A 23,736-nucleotide genomic window follows, 5' to 3' on the forward strand; every position below is an offset into this window, starting at 1 on the left:
GGATTCTTTGTCACTACTGAACAGCTGTAAACATCTGAAATTGCCACATGAATGTATCTTCAGTCACAGCATTATACAAGCTACCGGTCACGTCAGCAGTCTGGAGGCGAGTGGGCATGTTGGTGATATTCAGCAATACAGACAGCTGTGTCACTCACAGGATGGCTGTCTTTGAGGCTGTCTTATTTCACAAGTGCAGTTTGAATATACAGCAGCGGCCGCTTTGAACTACTTACCTACAATACCTCAGTCACATGACTCAGAAAAATCATAAATAAACATTAGCGCTCTGTGTCATCGCATCCTGAATTAGCAGCAGGCTTTAAACACTCTCAGCAGATGTGCACCATGAATCAATTTCAGACCAAATGATAGAAATGGAGTCTGAAAAAGAGACAGTGCTCTGAACAATGCATCTGATCATGAAATGCATTTGATTTTATTAGGCTATACTTTTATTTTCCCGTGGTATGGGGAAAGTGTTAAAAAATGCTATTAAACAGTAACACCATCACCTGGTTTGTAATTATGAATTTAATGTGACTGTAAAAATATAATGAGTTCCTCACAAATAGACTCCAGTGTTTGCAGGTTGATGATGTGTTTATGGTTTGGATATGAAAATGGTTCACCAGGAGATATTAATGTAAGTTGCCCTCTGATCTGAGGGCCCATTTTTGACGCTTGTTTTGATTGGATGTCAGTGTCCAATAATTCAGACTCACTGTAAGAGTTTGTGAAACTGAAGCCAGCCACAATATTTAATCATAAAAAAAATAAAAGTAGATATCTGACCTGTTGTTGATTAGTATTTGTTTAGTTTCAGGACAATGATCAATAAAACAGATGAATTAACCTTCATCGTATTATATTTTAGTGTCATTTTTAATTATTAGTTCAAAATGTGACCTGGAAATCTTTTCAAATGTAATGACCAAATCAAGGCTTGTAGTTCAATATGTGTTAATCCTAAAATCTCTGTGCTACCAAACGAGGGTAAAAACATGTTCAGAAATCTGCACCAACCATAAATTATCAGCATCCCGTAAATATGCACAAATAATGGCAGTTTAAGTGTGTTTTAAGCAGATGTTGGTGAGATTACGAGCAGGTCATTGATGAGTAACTGGAATGAATCACAGAAACATTGATACTAAGCCCTATTTCAGTGTGACAAATACCATTATCTGTACACGTGTACAGATTGTCATGCATTAACCTATGACTGATACATTGTACATGGTTAGTGACATTAACACACCTTTTTTTTTTTTTTAGAGAGAGGCCACAACACAGTTTACTCATTCTTCTATGCTTACCACTGAAGATACAGTTTAAAGAGATGACTGCATGTTGGGGTGTTAAGTACAGTGGTTGTCAAAGACTCTATCATTTTAAGATGATGCGATGAAATATCCAGAGTGCATCCAGCAAAATAAAAAGCAACAGAAATTACTTTAACATCTGTTTCAACATGTACAAAATTCAACACATGACAGAAATACAGAAAACAAATGTAGGAGACAGTTCACACAGCTGGAGACAAATCTGATTTGAAACTTTGAAACAATCACTTGTTGAAACATATCCAGTTTGACCATTGGTTTGTTCTTCAGCGTGATCACAACAATTACATTTGGTTTATGATTTTCTTGTCGGAGATATGAATACGTGTTGACAGCATTGTGCTGCGTATAATACAGTCTCCAGTGTTGAAGTGTGTTCAGAAATACTGTATGACTGCCACATATCTGCTTTTGTTGTCTACTACAAAACACAAAAACAGTACAGCAAATGTAGACAATCAAATCAACACCAATATACATTTCACAATCAAGTAGAAAAAGGGCAAAAGTTACAACAAATCAAATCTAGCTCATGAAGAGGCAGAAATGCAGAGAAATCATAACAGTTACCGATGTAGATAAAACAAAGAAATAACAGCACCAGAGTGCCCATAATACTTAAAGAAAGGACGAGCGTTTGGTGTGTTTGAATGTATAAAACATCTAGTGTTGTTTGCATTTGCATGGATATGTTAAGATCGACTGCAATTGAGAATTTGACTCGATTCTGAGGTAATGGTAGTAGTTTGTTTTGACTGCTCCGCTCATGGAGACGCAGCACCACGAGCCCAAGCATAAATGCACACGATAATTGTTGTGGACTGCGCTGGATCCTTTAATCTCTTTGCTTCATCTGGTCACAGGCAGAGGTCTGTTAACCTTCCACACTAATGGGCAATTTTACACTCGGTGCCCGTGCCCATAGGCCGCGGGTGGGTGGGGCACGACCACATACTGCAGTATACAGAGCCTGTGGACACCAGTATGTGTTGCAATGTGTGTGTATTTATTTATACATATGTACACAAACCTTTTGTGCATATGTGTGCTGTAGATGTGAGTGTGAGCGTTCAAAGCCTTTTTATTTACGATGTGTGTATACACCAAGGCACATAGCTTCTCTGTCATTGAACATACTCAGCCAGTTAAAACAATAAGAGCCACTGGGCTAGATAATGTACAGGCGCCCCGTGGGGACGCGAAAGCAATTCCAAATGATACTGCATTGGGGTCTGTTGAGATTCAGCTCGAGCTGAAGGCCAGACACTGACGATTATTAATGATTTTCCTAAGGAACTATACAGGCTGCCCCCGGCTAACAGAGCACAGTAAAGCGACCAATGAATGGCTGCGCTGGCGTTTTTCTAATGCGTCACGGTGTGTCTCTGTGTGTGTGCATGCATGTTGTTAACTCGATGGATATGTCATAACCTTAATCATTGGTAATGAGCTACAATGAAAATTGTACAAACGCATGCTTGCTGTAACTTATTATAAGCAAAGCGCAAACATTTCAAAACATAATGAAACACAATTGGACTACTCTACAAAACGGCACGCAATCAAGATAGAGCAAAGGAGCACTTGGTTACTCACAGTAGGGAACAGGGCCAGAGCTAAGTGTGGAGGGGTAGGGCTGAACCATTCTGAAAATAAATATCTTATTGCAAATATTTTGACTGATACAGCGATTGCGGTACGATTTGCAATATTGGAGGGAATGCTCATTTTTTCCATCATTATTCTAGTTTTCACTGAAAAACATTAAAATGAGGAGCTGTACCAAACAAAGATTAGTATGGTGTATAGGCCAGGACATCGCTGGTATTTTGACACAAATTTAACCTTTTTTAACAAATATTGCACCCCCTGCCATTTGAAAATAGCAGTAGGCCATATTGCAATTTTGGTAAAATTATACTAATTGTTCAGCCCTATAGAGGAGAGAAAATAAAAGCAACATAAACAGTCTGATGTGAGAATGTGCTCCATCCAAGGTCCACTATGTGAATCTACTGTGTTTGCTTTCCATCTATACAGACGTGCAAAATATCAAACTCTTAAGAAAAAACAGACACACGAAACACGCCCGCACACACACACACACACACACACACACACACACACACACACACACACACACACACACACACACACACACACACACACACACACACACACACACACACACACACACACACACACACAATAAGATGTTATGGTCTTGGCCTCCTGCAAACTTGTCTACCCTCCAAACCAAACCATTATCAAGCCTAGCATTTTGTCAGATTCAGTTTAGGTTGTTTGCCTTCATGATAGCAGGCTTCCTGTTGACGTACGTGGCCCAGTAGCCCAGGTTGAAGATGAAGAAAAGAACCGGGAAAATGATGCGCGATATCTTGTCCACTTTGCTGACACGGTTGTATGACTTTCTGGCCTCCATATACGGGTCGTCCATTTTGTTGAGATAGGGGTGTTGTTTGGCCGCCGCTTCCCTGGCGCTCTTGGAAATGGTGGTCAAACCTTGGTCCTTAGCCACGTTGATGGCGTAGGTGGTCCCAACAATGTTGAAGGTGTTGTTCGCCTTTTTGGACAGCGTCGCCGATTCTCTTCTCTGAAAAGGGGAAAAAGGAAGTAAAAAAAAAAAAGTAAAAGATCGTCAGGAGCGCAGCATCAGACTCAAACAATACTTCCATTTGAACTCATAAAGAGGAAATAGAAGCAACACCACGAGACACGACACACACAAGAACAAAACAAAAGCCTAACCATATCGTTAATCCTGGCCATGTTAGCCTGAAACGGTTCCTGAAAAGAAAAGTGGAAAAGAAAAAAAGTTTACCAATTATATTAAAATTACCCAACTTACATACTCTATTCATCAGTGTCTAGCTGGAAGTAGTTTTTAAAAACATTTTTACACTACTGTCAATTGTGATCTACATCATAACAATCTGGACTGCAGGAAAAAAAAGAAGGAAAAAAAAGAAGAAAAAAGGTCATTCATGACTGAATTATCAGACTGAGAAAATAATTAAAAGCGTGGAAAGGGTAACAATTTGTATTTAGCATCACTGCAGGACCAGGCTGGACCGGCGTCTGATACTGCTAAGAGTAAAAAGTAGCAGCACAGAGCATGATGAGAAACAAAGCAAAAAAATAACAAAGCCTGCAGACATGTCTGACAAACTGTATCAATGAGAGCAGCCGGGGCTCTTCAGGCAAACAGCTCGCCATAAAACAAACAAGACAAAAAAAAAGGCTGAATGCGATAAAAGCTGGCTGGAGAAAAAAACTGCCTCCTTCCTACTACTAGAGAGAAATCATTACTAGTCTTTCATATGGTGATGGCACTGGGAGTTTAATTTTGCTAAATTGCTACACTCAGGTAGCTCATCTTGCATAACCTTAGGATCCCGCCAGCATAAAAGAGCGCCACGCCCCCTGAACACACTACATTCGATAGAACAAGTAGGGCGCCCAAGATTGATCACCGGGCAAGAGGCTTACGTTTACTGTATGACCGGGCTAATTTTCTTCACACCATTCATCCTATTTCGACCACTTTTTAAGATCTGCAGCAAAACTAAAGCCGTGTGTGTCTTGTAACAGATTCCCCCCCCCCCTCTCAGCGCTCCCTCATTTCACTTTTTGTTTTGAGCCCCGGCTTAAAATTTTTGCTCTACTTTCTCAGCTTTAATTTTCCTTCCTTTCCCCCCCTCTTCACTCCATCTTTTTAATTAGCATAACTAATGTCCCCTCTTTCCCCTCCAAAATGCTTCACGGTGGATCTCTTTCCCGCACACAGCTCATCACTGAACGCTTTGTTTGGGCTTCATCCTTAACACACACACACACACACACACACACACGCGCGCACACAAACAGACAAATGATTTAAGATGTGGCAAGGAAACGTCCACTATGTTTGCTCAGTGCGTCACCATCATGCATAAAACTCACAGGGAGGACCACTTTTCAACGTCACGTGCGACATACAGCTGGAATAATGTTAGCAGTAGGTGTCAAACCGAGTTGAGTTGTTGTTAAGCTTCAAGGTGACGGAGGCGGCGGGAATGAGGAGGAAACAAGTTCAGAGTGTTCGGCGTTTTCCTCCGCAAAGGACGATCCTTCAAGCGCCTCCGCAAGAAAAAGCCAGAGCCTAACAAAGCTCGCAGACAGCCGATTGCATTAAACAGAGGAATGGCGAGTCTCTGCCTGAAGAGCGCCATCTCAAGTCAATTAGCACAGAGACAAAAGAGTTGCACCGATGCCCCCTGGATAGCCGGATACTTTCCAAGGACATTGATTCCTCCACATCGAGGCCTCCTCTATTACAGCAAAAAGCTTACTCAGCAAGAAAAGGGAACGACTACTACAACGTCATATGACCTTAATCGTAGCCATCTAAAGTCCGTGGCATTAGCGATGTTTTATACCCATAAACCTGACAAACCAACAACACAAGTAATTTTCAGTTGTTACTTAGCCGAGTTGTCCTCTGCAGTAATTCATATGGTCTAATTATCGGGGCGGGAAACCGCATGTGGCATTGTGCTGTGTATATATATTTTTATTTTATAAACCTAATGTGACACAGCACATAATTTACTCCCGGGCGAAAACATTGTTGCGCACCATTCAAAGTCATTTTGGCTAGCTGCAGGCACAAATTCCTCCCCACCCCCAAACACAACACATCTATTGACCTTGTCTTTGTAACTTCTGCAAATTGTTGCATCAGAATTTCTTTTATGAGTGTGATTAAATATCCTCAGGGTAAAATGTGCCTCGCTGTGTCCTGCTGTTTGGAGCTCGGTGTGCATGTGTGCGTGTAACTGAACCTTGTGACAGTCTGTTCCTGTCCAAGATTGGAGATGAGGTGTTGGCATATTTAATAGCCTCAAGTATCTGAGCATGTGTGTGTGTGTATAAATGTGCTGACTCCATTTAGGGAGCCACTATGGCCCTGTTTGTGTCCCTGAGTGAGTGAGTGTGTGTGCATGTCTTTCTATCTTTGAGAGAACTTGCAGTTGAAAACCAGTGTTATGGGGACATTTGCGTTGTGAGGACCGGCCAAAATGTCCTCATAACTTCAAAGGGGCAATTTGAGGGTTAATACTTGGTTTTAAGGTTGAGGTTAGAATTGGGTTTAGGGTCAGTTTCAGGTCCTCACAAGGTTATGAAGACCAACCTGTGTTTGTGTATCACTCTCATAAAAGCAGATTGTGTTTTAGGTTACCTGTCAGTGAGTGTTAGTTTAACACACGCTGTAATCCCAAATCAAAGCAAACACCACCTCTCTTTTCTTTCTTCTTTGTCCCTCTCAGACTTAATTCCTAAAACAGCACATCCCTTCCAAACGGGTATCCACTTTTCACCAGATATACTGTAGAAAAAAATCAACTTGTCACACAGCAACACTGAACTGATTAAAAGCCCCTGCATCTCATGAACGATGGTGCTCACATGCAATAAAAACAGGGTTTAGGGTTGTCAGTCAGATGTAACCTCTTCATCTTGCTGTATTACAGAGGTTGTTCCTTGTCCCGGCAGTAACAAGAAGCTTGCCACGAGGCAGATAATCGTGCACAGTGACACCTCAAGCTCAAACAACAAAGGTGTGGAGAAACGAATTCTCATCAAAGACTGTTTGAACAAGACGCCTCAAGAAATGGCAGCTCAGGATTGTTTTTTTCCCACCTCAGTAGACCAAATTTCCATCCGTAGCTTAGTTAAGTTTTGTTTTAGCTACCAAACGAACTGCGGCAGCCTCCTTGTTGTTCAGTTAAGTGAGTACCGGGGTCATGCTGCGCCCTGCTGCATTGTGACTGCCAGGAACAACGATGACAGACTGTCACCACCGTTTTCTAACCAACAATTACAGCAAACTGTCTGTACATGTAGTCATTAGTGGTGCAGGTGTGACTACACAAGATTATGAGGCATACATGTGAAACCGTGATCATTACTTTGGCTCCAGCAGAAAAGACCACCGCACACCGAGCCAACGCTCCCGCCTCCGCTGATGAAACCAGCTCATAATATCTAACACGCTGGTGTCCAATCATGTGTCACGGAGAGCCAAGAATACGCACGCTTTCATTCCAACCGAACTCCCCACCGGCTAATTTCTGTAATAAGCACACCTTCAGCCGGCGAGGGGAGAGCTAATTAGGTAGATCGCTTGTCAAACAGAATGTTAGGCGACAAAAAAAGGGGAGAAAATGGCACAGAAGCTCCATAACCAGCAAAGTAAATTAGCGCTTCTTGACTCGTCTGCAGCTCGCCATCGCAGACCTAAAAAAGAAGGACCCCGGGGTGATGAAGTCATTGTTTGGTTCCGCTGAGAACGGCGGCTGAAACCGGCGGCTGAAACCTGGCCTCAGATAACTGTGCAGGGTATTTTTCAAAAAGGACTAACTGAGCTAAGTCTGCACGCTTCACTGTTAGGGTTCCCCTCCTATAGGCCTTTTTTTATTGTAAATGTTTTAAAAAGAGGGGTTAAAAAAAGCCTGCGTAGCGTGATCCCTTTGCTTTCCAGTAGCTCAATTGTAGCGGGGGAGTGTGATGGGAGTGCCATGTCTCCCTCTGTGACCCCATTCTTTTTTATCTATCATGACAACTGCATGCTCAGCACAGACCCCCTCCTCCCTCCCCTTCCCCCCCACTGAGTATGCAGCCCAGGCTGTTGCCATTAAGATGAGGCATCAAACAGGAGAAAAAAAAGAAAAGGAAAAGAAAAAACACTCCACTCTGCTGTGATGTAACGCTGAAAATTATCCCCACCAACTGAAAAGTTCCGTGGCAGCAATATGCATTTCTGCCAGTCACTCAGAGCACCAAATGTCAAGCTATTAAAAAAAACCCCAAAAAACTGGAAATGCTGTACCGATTGTGTCAAACAGTTTGTACATTAGTAGCAGAAAATAGATTTGTGGCACTGTCTGTCACAGTAGAAGAAATAAGATGCTCTTTATGTTGTCTGCGGCTGATAAAAGCACACCAGTGTTTTTCTGTTCTAGCAGCAACACATTGTAACAACAGCATTTACCTGAGAATGACGAGTATGAGGGCAGGACAGTGCCACCGTGATACCCGTGCTGCCTAATAAGTAACACCCAGACAGCTATTCATCCCATTTTAGCTTTACATTTAGTAATTGGCCTTCGCATGTTTATATTTTTTCTACTATAACAGTGTTTTTATGCTGTCTTCTTGATCAGAAACATTTAAATGAGATTTTAAAGAATAATTTAATATAAAACAGAGTCGTACACTTCAGTTTCTAGTATCTGAAATGCATAAAATACATATAGGTGTGTTCTCCAGTTCTCTTAATGTCAGTAATCAGTATGACTTTGTAAACTCCACGTGGTTCTGCAAATTGTACAGTAAATCAAATTCTAAGCTATTCTTTTTGACATTTTCTTAACACCATGTGCACATTTGCTAAGGTAACTGAACATAATGCATATGTATGGATGAGTAAATGCCAAAAAGAAATATATTCATCGCCAGAGGGAAGGCATATTTTATAGTCAACATCTAAGCACTGTCGCTCAAATCTCAGTAGGATATCAACACCTGATTCTGTCATTTATGTGAGCCACACTGAAACAGGAAAATAACCGTTTGTTACTTTCCTTGTTGCTTCATCAGATCTCAAGCGTATGCTACTGCTAAATGAATTACAGAGACACATGAGCATTTCATGCATTCAACACAAAACTGAGTGCTTTAATTGTCCTTTATTGCTTCTCCGTGTCTGCACTGATATTGTCTCATGCCTCTAATCTGTTTCATTTGATGTGATCAGCTATAAAATATCATAGACATCATGGTAAATCTAAGCGTTGAGGCTATCATGAGACTTTTTATGTGATTTCATCGTAACTTGATCAGACCACTGCATCCACACTTGACAGTTCCCTCCAAATAAAACCACAAATCCTTTGAATGGGAACCGAGTGCAAACAACTTTATGCTGAAAAGCTCTGTACCCACATTTATTTCTACTGTCCTACACTGATGCAGGTTCATTCAACACCCTACTCCGCCCTCGTAAACAACACAAAAAACAGCCCAGACTATTGACCAATGTGTAAAGTTTGAATGATCAGATTTCACACTGAAATATAAAAACGTCAGCCTGTGGGGATTCATTTTAAATCATGCTCACTCACTTATTTTTAATCACTGTGCCTTTTTAAAAAAAAAAAAAAAAAGGTGCACAATAGATGCAAGGAAGCTATCTTTCAGGCAGAATGAGCCTACACTGACTTTAAGATGAGACTTGAACATATGCTGCCGTCATAAATCAGGGCCAGTGTCTCTGGGAGTTTACCTCTGTTTCTGCTCTCACTGTTCCGCCTCACTGTCCCTGTTCCATTTGGCTGTTAATGAATAAATAAAAGCTCTCTTTATAGTCTTTATAGAGTACTCCGGGCTGCTTTAAGGATGGAACTTTCTATCAGTGTTTCTAAAGTGCAGTTTGCCCACATCGCTCTTCCATTGTTAAATGAGTACTTTCTGAGTCATATGAAGAATTTTTAGCAAGGTTATCAAAGCAAAAGATGATGAGGAACAATTAATCTGGAATGGAATAAGCCGGAAGAGGGACTGAAAAAATTGCATTTAGTTTCTTAGGATGACGTGTTCGTTAATGTTGGTGTGCCGTGATGAATAGAAAGTGCAGGCGTGTGATATCCATTCATTTCTTGATATGAAACTATTTCAAATAAGAAACACTCACCCTTATTTCCATGCCCTCTTTTTTCCCATCCCATGCCCAGCTGCGCTTGGTGAAGTAGTTGACTGTGGCAAACTCAATCAAGGCAGAGAAGACAAAGGCATAGCACACAGCCATGAACCAGTCCATGGCAGTGGCATAGGCCACCTTAGGAAGGGAGTTTCTAGCACTGATGCTCAGGGTGGTCATGGTTAGGACGGTGGTGACCCCTGAGGATAAAAATGAAAATATCAGTTAAGAAGTATCTTTTTGAGGTAACACACCAAACTCTACTTTTTTCTTTTTCTTTTAACAACTTGGGTCACATTTTGCATAATATATCATGACTATAGCTTATGGTGACCTTTTACTCACAGGAAGCCATCTAATATAGCTTTAAAACAGTTGAAGTTAAACTACTTTTTTTTGGCTTAAAAAGTACAATGAAAGTTAAAAGTTACGAGCTAAAAATGATGGTCTGCTGTATTTCACAGCTTCAATTTCACATCATCTAATGTGTGAAATCAGAAAGCTGAGCCACTGACTCAATTCAGTGATGCATAAACATAAGTGTGCACAATCCATCTTGCAGGTTCAAACATGAACTAGCTTCTCAACACAATGAACCATTATAATGGGTGTTTTGGGCTGTATTTTCCTCCTGGCACCAATAGATGTTTGTAAAGCTTCTAGTGGAGTTGCAGGGTACAAAATGCATGCAATGTCAAATATTGAATACAGGTTTATTAAAAACCATGAAGATCAAGACCCAAGGTGTAAAAAGTTCAAATTAATTTTACTTAATACACAAAGACAGACACATTATTGTCCTCAGTTGGTACAGGCAATCACTAATGCAGGATTATGTGCCACAGTTACAACACATAACAACACATAAAAAGTGAAAACAGATCTCCACCTACTAAAATTAATAAATCTGCAAATGAATCCTCTGGCGTATAAGACTTTGAAACTTTGGCAGATCATTTCACATCCTGGCCTTCATATTCAGTGTTGCCTGGAATGAAATGTGGCTCGGACAATGGCTGCTCATCCAACCACATCAAAGCAATCACTTTATCTGTTCCAACCCTATCTCAACTGCTGGAAAATAGATACACAGTAAGGTCTAAAAAAATGAATATTGTGTTGCAGAACAGAGAGGTCAGCTCATTTCAGAGGGTCATGGGTAAGAAATTAAAATGTGTGGCATAAAAAGATGGATAACTATTAACTTTCTTTAGTGAATGATTGATTTATTTTTAGGCAGTGTTTTACATTTACATTGTTGTATCAGACTGCTTCTGTGACCACTCAGTTATTTACTGTGTATGAAAGGATGCCTGGGATTGTTTTGAATTTTGTATATTTGCGTTCACTCAACTAGTAACTCCCTGGAAAATCTCAGAGGTCAAGGGAGGACACCCTGGATAAGTGCAGAACTTATAAGTCTCCTTAGGCAGAGACATAAAGTTTTGGCTAAATTTCATCAAGGAGAATGCTGATTGGGAAACATACACAAAACTAAAAAAGTATCTCCAAGACCATAATCTGCACTGCCAAAACTGATTATTATAAATAATGTCTCTCCTAATAATTTTAAACATTTCTGTAAAGTATAAAACTCAAAATACACACTTCAGATAAATGTCCTATTACCCAAATTATAGATGGCAATAAAATGATCCATGACTCAATTTCCCAAGTGTTGAGTCAGCAATTTTCTACTGTCTGCTCTGGTTTAATACCTGACTTTACACTTTCTTACACTGGCATTAATATTTAATCTTGTCACAGTACCTTTTCCTTTGAAAAAATAACACCTACAGATGTTGTGATACTATCAAACAACTAAGTTTGAGCAGTGGTGTAGGAATCGATGTGATTGCATTCGGATAAATAAAATTAGCATCTCATTTACTCATGTACCTACTTTCTGACTTGTTAAATATGTTCCTATCGACTTTTGATTAATGGCTATCTCTGTTTTACAAAGGTGGTGACATTCTTGATCCAAATAATTAGAGATCTACATCATCATATATCATCCTATGCTAAAGTATTTGAAAAACGAATGTTTAATCGGTTATCACAGTATTTTAAGACTAATAATATCCTATCCATTTTAGTCCAGATATAATTCAATGGTGTGTTTTCAGCATCTGATACTGGTTTTATTGATCTCAAGAAGGATTTTGATTTGGTTGATCACTACCTAAACTAGATTGGCTTTATGCAGTTGGTCTTGAAATACATTATTAGTAATTTTTCGTAATAGAAAACATGTCTTTCACGGAAAGTAGTTTGATTATATTGGTTAAACAAAGAGGTGTACCCCAGAGTTTGATAGTGGGTCCACTTTATTCTGTTGTAATTCTTCTGTCAGACTACATACAGATGATACTGTCATTTATACTTCTAAACTTACTGCAAATCCAAAGTGACCTCCAATTGGATTTCAGTACCTTATGAAACGAAATCTTACATTTTGGTCTTTGGTAACCAGTGTTTTATTTCAATCTAGAAACAGTGTCGTAAAGAAACTTGCTTCACAACCTATATTACCAGTTCTTAACTATGCCAATGTTGTTTATTAAAATGCATCCAAAAGTAACATTCTACCCCTCAAAACAGCATACAATAACATATGTAGATTGGCTCTTGGATGTTTCTCCAGTACTCATTACTGTATAATGACTCACTTAAGTTGCCTCTACTCGATATAAGAAGACACATTCATTGGCCGCAACTCATCTTTAAATGTTTGCATTTCAATTATCTTCTTTACCTACAACAGTTTTTGGTACCATACTCCTCAATATATCAGTTGGGCATCCTATACAATGTTTTCTCCATTCCTTTATTTTGAGATAAATTGTACATGTTGTAGATGATACCTATATATACAATACACTATATATTCTACTGTTTGTTTTCTATTTTTGCTGGGCAAGCATTTGTTCACAGCGTCGCTGTGGCTATCAAGTGTTAATAATTGTCTTAGTTGTAGTGTGTCAAATTGTTGATTGTTTTTGTAGGGTTCTTGTTTTTCATTTTTGTTCTATGTTAGGACCCCATCTAAAATGTGATGGTTCATTTCAAGGTTTTCTCTCTAATGAACTAACTTGTAACATCATCATCATCATTATTAGTGTGGTGGTAATACAATGTCGGATAATTAGAGGACGTTGAGTGCTTGATATTCCAGTCAAACACTAGTATAAGTTAAGTTACTCAAATAGCAGCTGAGAACTGAGTAGAAAGATAATTCTTCTTTCAGCTGATCTATGTATGTGGCGGTGAGAACAAATGATTCAAGATGTGAGCACTGCTGGAAACTGTGTTCTTCACTGTAAATGTTTCAATCATTTCACTCAGACAAATGACACTGACTACAGCTTCTCTCTTCATGTGAAGGAAATTGTTCTCTAAAAATGGAATTTCATGTGTGACTGAAATAATGTTCAAATGACTGTTCATGGAAAAATGGTCGTGTGTGTCTGTGTGGAGGAGCCGTGGTTATTCCGAATGTGTGCTGAATCCTGACCAAAATGATGAAAAATGTCATTTGCTTTCCACGTTATTCAACCTCGATTGTGCCACCTGTGCTACAGCGTGTAAATGTGTGCTTCATTTCCAATTCAAAATGCTAATTATTGAACAAACATCAATACACATGGGTTTAAGAACCTCCTTCATAGATTATGCAGTGCAACAAAAACAGCAAGAAGAAGGGGAGGGGCAAATCACATCTCATCTTTGAGTGTGGGGTGATCTAAGCAGACAAAATGTTCTTAATTTGAATGGTACTGGTACTGGCTGAATGGACAATTATATCTATTATTCACAGTACACAGGGAGAATAATGCAGTCATGTTTTACATACGTGACAGGGAAAATGTCAAATATTAAAAAAGGGCGTATTGTGCAGCTTACACTTTTTAAAGAATACCCTTTCACATTTTGTTCGCAAAATCTAAGATACTCTTATAAAAGCTTGGATTTGATTGAATGATGATTTGATTGGGGTCCTATTGTAATGGTGACAATGTTTTATTAGACTGAATGGTGAAACGGCCCTTTCTTTCTTTTTATATTTTTTTGTCCAACAACTGTGAATGTTTAATTTGGACCTTTTTTAAGAGTTAAAGAGATGATATCTGTTTTTTAAAAAGCATGTTTCTGGTTTGATCTCATGTCCTGCAGTTATAGTCCAGTGAGTAATAACACTTGAAACTAGGCTGGCTGTTATATAGTTGAGAAAGCAGCTGAACATCCTCTCTATGTGATGCAACAGCTTCTCCTACCACAGTTTTTATTCCAACATGGCCTCTACTTATCTTTGGTTAATTAGTGTTTTACAGTAACAAAGGTGTAGGCATTAATCAATACTGTGATAAAAAGCTTTAGAAAAAAATGAATTGCTCATTCATGCCCATATGCACCTTAATGCACCATCTTATGTTTTATACATCATTATGTTATCTAGAACTCCTTTTTTAAACCCTCCGCTTGATCTGCTGTTTGCTGAATCATCTGACGATGTGAACAAATGCCGCTCTGCACATTTGTTATGCTCTCATAATTTAAAAGCTTCATTTTTGCCGGGCATCAAATCATCAGACATCATCAATCATTAATGCATTTTTTTTGGAGTTGAATAAAAACACAAGATGGCACTCACCAAATACAGTGCGCGCAGGAACCGATTCTCTGTTTAGCCAGAAGGAGACCTGAGACAGTATGACAGTCATGATGCACGGGAGGTAGGTCTGAATCACAAAATAGCCAATTTTCCTTTTCAAATGGAAGTATGTTGTCATCACTACATATTCTCCTAAGGGAGAAGAGAGAAACAGACAGATGGAGAGACACACAGGATCATAATGATTAATGCAGTTATGAAAATATTTAAAAAGACGTCACGTGCTTAGAAATGTTCAAAAGACGTTGTCATGTGCTCTATGTATTAAAACGTTACCCTCCATTTCACCTCAGTTTAAAGTAGGATCTATTCAGTAAAGCATAAAAAGTGGAATTTGAAAGAGTGGAAGAAATGAAACAAGAGACATAATCATTGACTTGAACGGCTTTGTTGAGGATTTGGTGATTGTGCTTTATGTGAAAAGATTTAAAGGTCATGGCAAAGGAGCAACTTACATTAGAAAACTGAGGACAATTATCTTTCAGAGGAAACCTTGAGTTAAGGTACAAATGGAAATGGAAAAGAGCACAGCCTAATAAAATTCCTTTATCCCAATGCCACTCCTTTTTAAAATGTCAACAAATCCATTTGAACTCCATTATGGTCAGAGAGATAAAATGATGACTGAGGTATAAAATATGTTTTTACATTTTCAACTTGAATACTCTCCTAACAATCTATCTTCTGTTCTGTGTCTTTCTAGATGTTGATTGCTTGATCTGTCGCAGAGATCTGACTACAACTTCAGGAATGAGGCACATCTTTTCTATCAAAGACCTAAACCAGGAATATAAGTGTAAAAGGTAAATAAGAAATAGCATGAGCATTTTCAGAATACTACAAACAATTATACAGTCCTGACAATAATCTAATCCCTCAAAATACAATTTATAAATGTCTCTCTTGAGTAAAACTACCACAGAAAGAACATGAGCTGGGTGTTAGATCAGGGTCAGTGGGCAAATACTTTGTGCAGTTCTATAATTACCATCATAAACAAAGAGGGCAAGGATCTTGCTGACTGCAGATCTTAATAGACTAATAACTAAATGTAGACAAAAGGGTAAGCAGCATCCTAGCAGACTGTCAAATATTATTCTGCAATATTATAGACCCAGACCAAGCAGGCTAAACACAAATTTGATCATTTAAGACAAACCTAAATATAATAGACTACTTACAGAAAATAAAATGTAAACATTTGATTTTAATTTTGGATGCTGAGAAAGCCTTCGACAGAGTGTCATGGCCTTTTGTATTAGAATCCTGTATTAAGTTATGCTTTTATCAAATGGCTTCAAGCAGTGTTTAAAACATCAAGACAGCAGGTCAGGGGAAGTGGAACCCTGTCAGGTATTTTGAGCTGAAATGGGGAAATGAGACATGGGTGACCCACTATCTTCTTGTAATTTTTGTGATCTATATTGAACTTGCAGTAGCATATTTCAGAGCGACCAATGAAATTGAGGGTTTGAAAATAGCAGAGGAATGTCACAAACTGACTTTATATGCAGGAGATGTGGTTCTATATATCAAAATTTGAAAAATAATTACCAGCACTTATGCAAATTATTATTAACTGCTGTTCATTATCAGTTTACAATCTAAATGTGTGTACAATAAAAAAAAAAGCGAGTCAAATGGTTAAAATGACTAAAGAGAAGGGGGGACTTGCTCTCTCCAGTCTAAAGACCTACTTTGAAGCAGCCCAAATGTAACCAATATGTACCTGGTTAAATGATAATTCAGAAGCAAGGTGTTGTGTTTCAATAAAAGAATACCATTCTGTACAGAGAACCAATAAAGGGCACAAATAACTGGCAGTGCTCTAATTAGTAATACTTTGGAGACTTAGGGTAGAATTAAGAGAAACTGTGAAATGAGGAATGACCTAATTATACTGAATGAGATAAAGGAAGACCCCAAATTTACCCCTAATAAACACAATACAGCCTTTAATAGATGGGCACAAGAGGGATTGACCATATTTTGACAATTTCCAAATGAAAATGGAACAATGTCATTCGAATCTTTAAGGCAACAATTAGCACATTCAGAGTGCCACATTAAACTCAGCAGAAAATAACCAATAACCAATAATAAGACCAAAACTAAAATAGGAAGAACTTAATAAATTCATATCTGAGGACACTTGGAAGGAAATTAATCATAATTTACACACATCTCCAGCATAGAAAATACGACCACATTACTTTCTAAAACCAAAGAAACAAGCTAAATGTAATTGTAAAATATTACCCAAGTGCTGGAGGGAGTCATACAAATCAATACTATCATAAATGATGGTATTCATTTGAATACAGACTTTGTGCTGTTCGGCAAAATGGTACACAAAATAAGGAAAGGAAATGATAAATATTTAAGGATACTGCATATAATGGTAAACACTAAAACAAATAACAAGAAAATGGCTCCAAAAACATCTCCCCGGGTAGACACGGTTTAACAAATATATCAGATGGACTACTTACAAAATGAGGGAGAACATGAAGCTATTTGAAAAGAAAATGGTTTAAGCAGTCAAGTTAATGTAATATAGTAAGCAAATAATGAATTAAATATACTGGCTTTCCATTTTAGGGCTGACAGTCACTTAGGGGAGCACTACTTGTACTTTACTTTGAGTATGGCCTTGTATTTTTTTTGTCTTTGTCTCAGTTTTCTGCTGCCGTTAGTTTCAGTTTTAGATTTTTCCCCCCTCTCCTTCCTCTTCTTTTCCTCTCGGATATAATTAGATATTAAATGTGTAAAAGAAAATACAATGCTTTGGTGGATTGAGATGATGATGGCATGGGCCAGTGGTTGAATGCATGTTTGGTATTTGCACACTATACATATATACAAAAAAATGTCATCACTACAAAGATTGTTAAACATGGGTAAGATGTACAAAATGCTATGATGACAAAGTATTTATAAAAGGTACATTTTTAGTGCCACCTTTCAGACTTTTTAGTGGAGTATTCCTTTAAATATATAATTAAATTTTACTGTGATCTCTTAGCTGTAAATGTGAAGTGCTTCTGCCTGCGTCACTCTAACCCTTGATTTATTGGACATTTCCTTCAGCTCAGATTTTGTCAGCGATGGCAGCAAATGGACAAATTCACAGCTCCCCTAAGCACCAGCTCTCATTGCCATGTCTGTAATCTGGGCTGCAAAGATATGAGAAAAACAGCCTTTCGTTCCCCGAGGTGTTTTTCTGAGAAGATTCTAACCAGAGCTGAACTGGCTTGAATCCTCCCATGCCCTCGCCTTCATGTAGTCCATTAAGTTTAATGTCTTAGTAGAAATCAGATTCTTTTTAACATTCAGAGGCTAAACCAGTTTATAGAGGAATCATTTTTAGTCCAACCCTAAATTTTGGTGTTTGTAGCCACACTTTAGTTGCTCTTGTTACTTTTTAAAATTACCTCAGCAATATACCACACATATAGTACGTTCTAACCACCAAATAACACAACAGTAAAGATGAGCTCAAGGAAAGTGTTCTCAGTGGAGTTGTACAAGTGCAATTCTTTCAACAGCTTTCAACAACACTTTTTACTTCCGAGGAAAACAAGTTGAGTGCCATCGAAAGTGGTGTCAATGGTGGTTTAGTCTCCCAATGCAACTGAAGTCTGACAGATCTCTGTGACTCAGTAGCTCACCTCCTGAGAGCTGCACAAGCAAACAGCTTCACCGCAGAGGTTAAATCTCTCAAAAGGAAACTCGGTGTGGCTCAGTTGTGAGCTATGCATGCAGTCTTTCAGTAATTACCAACCAACCCACTGAAGCAACCTTTTATCTATACTGTAGCTTTGCAGTAATCAGTGCTTCAGTACTCTATCCACTTCTTCTGAGGTGATTGAACTCTATTATATTACCAGATAATAACTGAGAACGGTCTTGTTTGTAACTAGCATATGCAAATCTTCAGCCCATACCTTGTTATTTCGTACTTTTATGTTAAAGTGCTACCATAAGCTTTAAGTCCTCCAGTAGAGAAATAACAAAAAGGTGATTTGATTGAGTGTGACAGATAAAAGGTTCCTGCATCAGTTTTGACGAGGAGAATTTAAGATCAAATGAATATGTAATCAAACGTATGGGCTGGCAGATTGTCATTTTTAATTCTGGACTTCTTAAAGTTGACTCTGGACCATAGCCCAAACCAGAATGGGGAAATAGGACTTTCACATCTGGCACACCTCTTTATGTTATCTCTGTAAATATGCTGAATAGTTTCATTTTCTTGATGGGCCTGAAATTATGCAAGCTGAATCCAAAATGACAGAAAGTGGAGAAAAGTACCTATTGTTACTTTATAAAAAACACACACAAAAAGAGAGTGCCAGTATGTGTCAACAGAAAAGAAGGAAAGCAATTTCATTTACTAGAAAGTTTATACAACAAGAGTTTATATTTCAAAGGTGGGAGTTTCATCCCATGAAAAACTAATTTTGCTTCACTGCTTGCAGTTTCCTCCTTCAAAATAGAATTTGGTGTGCCTGCAGACGCTGGCGAACTGCATACAAGCCTATTATATTGTTTCTTTTAGGACTAAATCTTTTGCTTGATTGAACTCGCAACATTTGATTGCATTTAAAGAAAAACTGCAGAGTACTGTCTTGACTGCAGATGGTATATGATGTACCTGTGCTGGAACTGATGGTTTCTTTGCCAATAACGTGTCCTAGTAAGTCATATTGGTTCAGCCTGGAGCCATCTTCTGCCACAGCAACAGACCTCTCGTCTCCCTGGGTCCAAAGGTAGATCACCTCGTTATTGGTGTAAGCATCTGGGCAACAGTGGAGAACATGCATTAGATTCAACATATGAAGTAACGTTTTACATTTTGTTATTTGTTCCTAGACTTCTTGAAATAAGGGAATGAGATGAGCACATTCTGAGACAGGGAGTGACTTGTCATTTTAGGTATCAATCCAATATCGATTAGGCCGATAGACTTTTGAAGCCAATGCTAATAAAGGTGTTTAAGTTCTTAAAACATCTGATAACTAAATATATCGGCTGATATTCACTCTTTAGCTTTCACTTTTCAGTCTCAACAGCTACTGGAAGGACTGCCATGAAATTTTAAATAGACATCCATGGTCCCCAGAGGATGTCCTCATGACTTTGGCGATCACCTGTCTTTTCATTTAGTGTCACCGACAGGTCAAAGTTCTTGTCATTTAACAGCCGACACATGTCGATACTGATCTATCTTGGTCAATCTTGGCCCAGACAGTTTATCAATAAAGCTCTAACAAACAGTAGAGTGACATTCCCCCCTTTAATCGTGTTTAAAGTTTGGTCCACATGCTAGAAACATGAACATATTGTTTAATTTAGTGATTCGAAAGAATATACTTTTTGCTTATCTTTATTAAGGGAACTCTGATTTCAAGTCAGTGTTTACTTTTGCTATGTTTCCCCCCCAAAAAGACTTTTAAGCGTCATAGTTATCACTGCTGGGTACAGTTATAGTCCTGAAGTTTTTTTAGGACGGGAAAGGAGCCCAACACCTGCAGAGAACAATCCGGACTCTGACCATCTGGTCTAACTTACAACTGCCAAACTTGAGAGGACAGGCGTGTGCATCCATCGGGAAATCCTCCAGGTGCATGGGGCACTCGGCATGAATGGTCAGCCTGAGGGGGTCAGAGGGAGAAACAGGGAGAGAAAATACTCCAGCAGTCAGGCTGCAATATGGTTGTGGTGGCCGTTATGAACACATCATGACATGTGACACGAGACACAAAATGCAGGGTGTATAATCATAGACACATAATTCATTCAGCTCAAGCTTTGTTTACATGCCCCTGTTGTACTCAGTGACGGAGATTAATCACTGTAATAATTAAAACAGTTAAATATTCTTGTCAACCTGAGATCTGCCCACAGATAGTGTGTATTACAGGCCTTTTAAAGCCGCAGGATGTAAGTTTGAAGAAAAACCAGAGGACGAACAGACTCTACCCTCTCTATCTTCCCTTCTGTACCCACCCTGTCAGAGGTAATGAGTGCTCAGCTGACTGACAGCAAGGGGAAATATCGATCTCTTGCACCAAAGTTTATTTCATTTGGTCAGAGGAGGTCAGTTTACAAAATGCACTCAGTGAATAGAGAAATTGTTCATACTATCTCATTCATACTCGTACTGTTGTTTATACAATGACAACCCAGAAAACCATCATAGAGTGGACTGAGTTACTAATAAATGGATCACAAAATTGGCTATTTTGACTTAATTACAACATTTACAGTCTATGCATCAATACAAAACTTGATTATTAACATTTATTAATGTAAAATAATGAGAACATTGAATTCCCAGTTTCATATTGCAGAATGTGATGTTTTAACATCAGGGACCATTTGTACAGACAAACTTACTGTTTCTACTTAGCTCCTTTTGTTGCCCTCACAACAACCGTGTGCCTCCTGTCTTTAACCCTCTCAGCTGTTGCCTCATTACGGAAAAGTGCCTCACTAACGACGCATCATACAGCATTTAAACTGGCAACTAATTGACAAAATTCATCTAATTTCTAAGCTGTACTGACATTCTGACAGAAACAAATGCAAAAAAAGAGAGAACAACTAAACAGATATTAGAATCACTTTGATCACAACACAGCAAGTTGTTTTTGTAGTCTGGTTCCCTTTATACTAAATATGAAGTTGTCATTGTACAGTCTAAATCCATGCTAGCGCTTTGTGAGGCTATATTCAGGCAAACAGTGCTTTGAGCTAATTTTAGCCTAAGGACATGCTGACACAGACAATGCAAACATTTTGATGCTTAGCATTTATAATGTTACCATGTTCACCATCTTAGTTGTCTTAGTCATTTGCTTACAGCTGAGGATATTTAGTCGTAAACCAAAGTCTTGAACAAATGGAAATCTGGCAATGGCGCTGCAGGAATAGTCAGAGGATCACCTAAGTTACTACATTTCATCATAAAGGGGGACATGAAATATTCATAGCTGAATCTATTCAATAGTAGTTTAGATATTTAACAGAAAACCACATATGTCAACCTGATGGTGGTGTTAGAGGAGAGGTCAGGGGAGTCGATGAGATTCATTTTCTTGGGAACACGATATCTGTAAGAATTTAATAGTAGTCCATCTAATAACTGGATATTACTCTCTGCACCAAGGTGGTGGACTGACCAACCAATTGTCTGAAATTTCTTCCCAATATCTATTCTACTAGCATGCCTAAAGAACAAGAAGAACTAGATAACACAGTGGAATAACTGAGTTTTCTATATACTGAATATAACATGCAGCACTGCACAGACACTGCATATCTACAAATGTGGGTTTACAATTTTTGTTTTTGGTCATTCATAAGCTCCAATTCAGGCATTGAAAAGTAACGAAATTATTGCAAGAAGTATACACTACTGCCTTTTGAGGATATTTAAAACTTTTCATAAATTAATATTCTCTGTCAGGAGAACCAAATTGCTTTAGTAACTACATAGAGTTTGATCTAAATTGAGGTGAGCTGAGAGTGAGTGATAAAATGCCTTCTCTCAAATACAAGACTGCTGCAGCGCTGGCAGACAATACCAGCTCCCTCAATTCAAAAAATAATGACGCAGTCCTGCAGAACGAGAAGCCTTCACAGCATTTGTCAGTTCAGATGCTGTCGACGTGCTGATTACATGGATTTAAGCAGTTGTTTAGTGAGAAATGCCAATCAACACAGTGCGCTCTGCTGAGACACCTCACTTTCTACTTCCAATAAAAATATGGATTTATTTTCTAAAGCCTAATGCCTGCAAAGTGTGCTAAAGCAAATTTAAAGTTATCAGTCTTTCCTTTTGAGAATTATAGTCCATGAAAGTAACCTATGAAACACCTATAAATTATTCTTAATAATACTTTTTAGCCCTAGGATTTATTATTGCATTTTGCATAGTGCCAGTTTAAAAAAAGGAATGATCTAAAAGATTATTTTAAGCTCAAATAAAGCACAAATCAATTAAAGAATCTTTATAACGCCTGGTGCAAATGCAACACAAAAGATAGAGACCCAAGTTGAGTTTTTTATTGTTGCTTGGAATTGAATAGAAATGTTGTTCAGTCTGCATAAGGGATGACTAACAAGCTGGTACAAAAAAGGCTTTCTGCTTTTGTCTGGCAGATATTGATCATACTGCTTCATTATACAATCTATTCATCATCTTACTGCACATGAACTTGTTTATATACAGTAAACAAGACAGTCCTTACAATACTCCATTAGAGCTCAGATGTCTTTCTTGGCCTTGGCAAAACTGCCACCACATCAAATCTACTCATGTGGGACCGCAAAATGAAATTCTTTCACTATTTATTTTCACCCATGAAAATCAATACTGACCTTGTGGCAGAGCATCATGAAAATACTTCTTTTCAAGTGATTTAAAAGCTGTGATGCAAAGCTGCAGTGAAGGCTGATTGACAGTCAGTGATTAGTGGGTTTAAACCAATGAATTTTCTTTTCTCTGATCCTGTAGGTAATAGTACTCTCTGACTGTGACTGTCATAGTAACTGATTCTATTTACTTTCATACTTTAAGTACAAAATACACAGAGTGTCAGTCCTTTGATCAAGTGAATATAATTTACTGATCTGTCTGTGGGAAACATATGTGGCCCAGATTGTCTGCAAGTCACTTCAGTGACAGTAACAGATGAGATGAGAAGATATGATTCAGGTACAGTAGCTGCTGCATCAGCTCTCACAAACTTTATTTTTGATCCCTTGACTTTTTATTGAGCACTGACTTCCCCACTGGATGGACTGCCATGAAATTCTGTCCTCACATTCATGCTATCCTCAGGATGAACTGTAAAAACTTTGGTCATTCTGACTTTTCTCATGGAAACAGCAGCAGCTCTGGGGGGTATTTTCATTATCATTTAAACTGCTTTATTATCTTCTTG

At 38.5% G+C, this 23,736-nt stretch overlaps 1 protein-coding gene across 1 annotated transcript in view; it reads right to left on the minus strand.

Annotated features, from left to right (window-relative positions):
* Window positions 1-3,636: 3,636 nt before the first annotated feature.
* gabra3 (gamma-aminobutyric acid type A receptor subunit alpha3) overlaps window positions 3,637-23,736 on the minus strand; it is a 48,306-nt gene continuing 28,206 nt past the window's right edge. The window contains 6 exon segments of the mRNA XM_062432704.1: window positions 3,637-3,960; window positions 4,116-4,154; window positions 10,102-10,307; window positions 14,762-14,914; window positions 19,440-19,583; window positions 20,357-20,439. Of these exon segments, the coding sequence (XP_062288688.1) occupies window positions 3,637-3,960; window positions 4,116-4,154; window positions 10,102-10,307; window positions 14,762-14,914; window positions 19,440-19,583; window positions 20,357-20,439 (949 nt within the window).

The sequence above is a fragment of the Scomber scombrus genome, chromosome 14 (genome assembly GCF_963691925.1).
Source record: "Scomber scombrus chromosome 14, fScoSco1.1, whole genome shotgun sequence".
NCBI classification, from domain to species: Eukaryota; Metazoa; Chordata; class Actinopteri; order Scombriformes; family Scombridae; genus Scomber; species Scomber scombrus.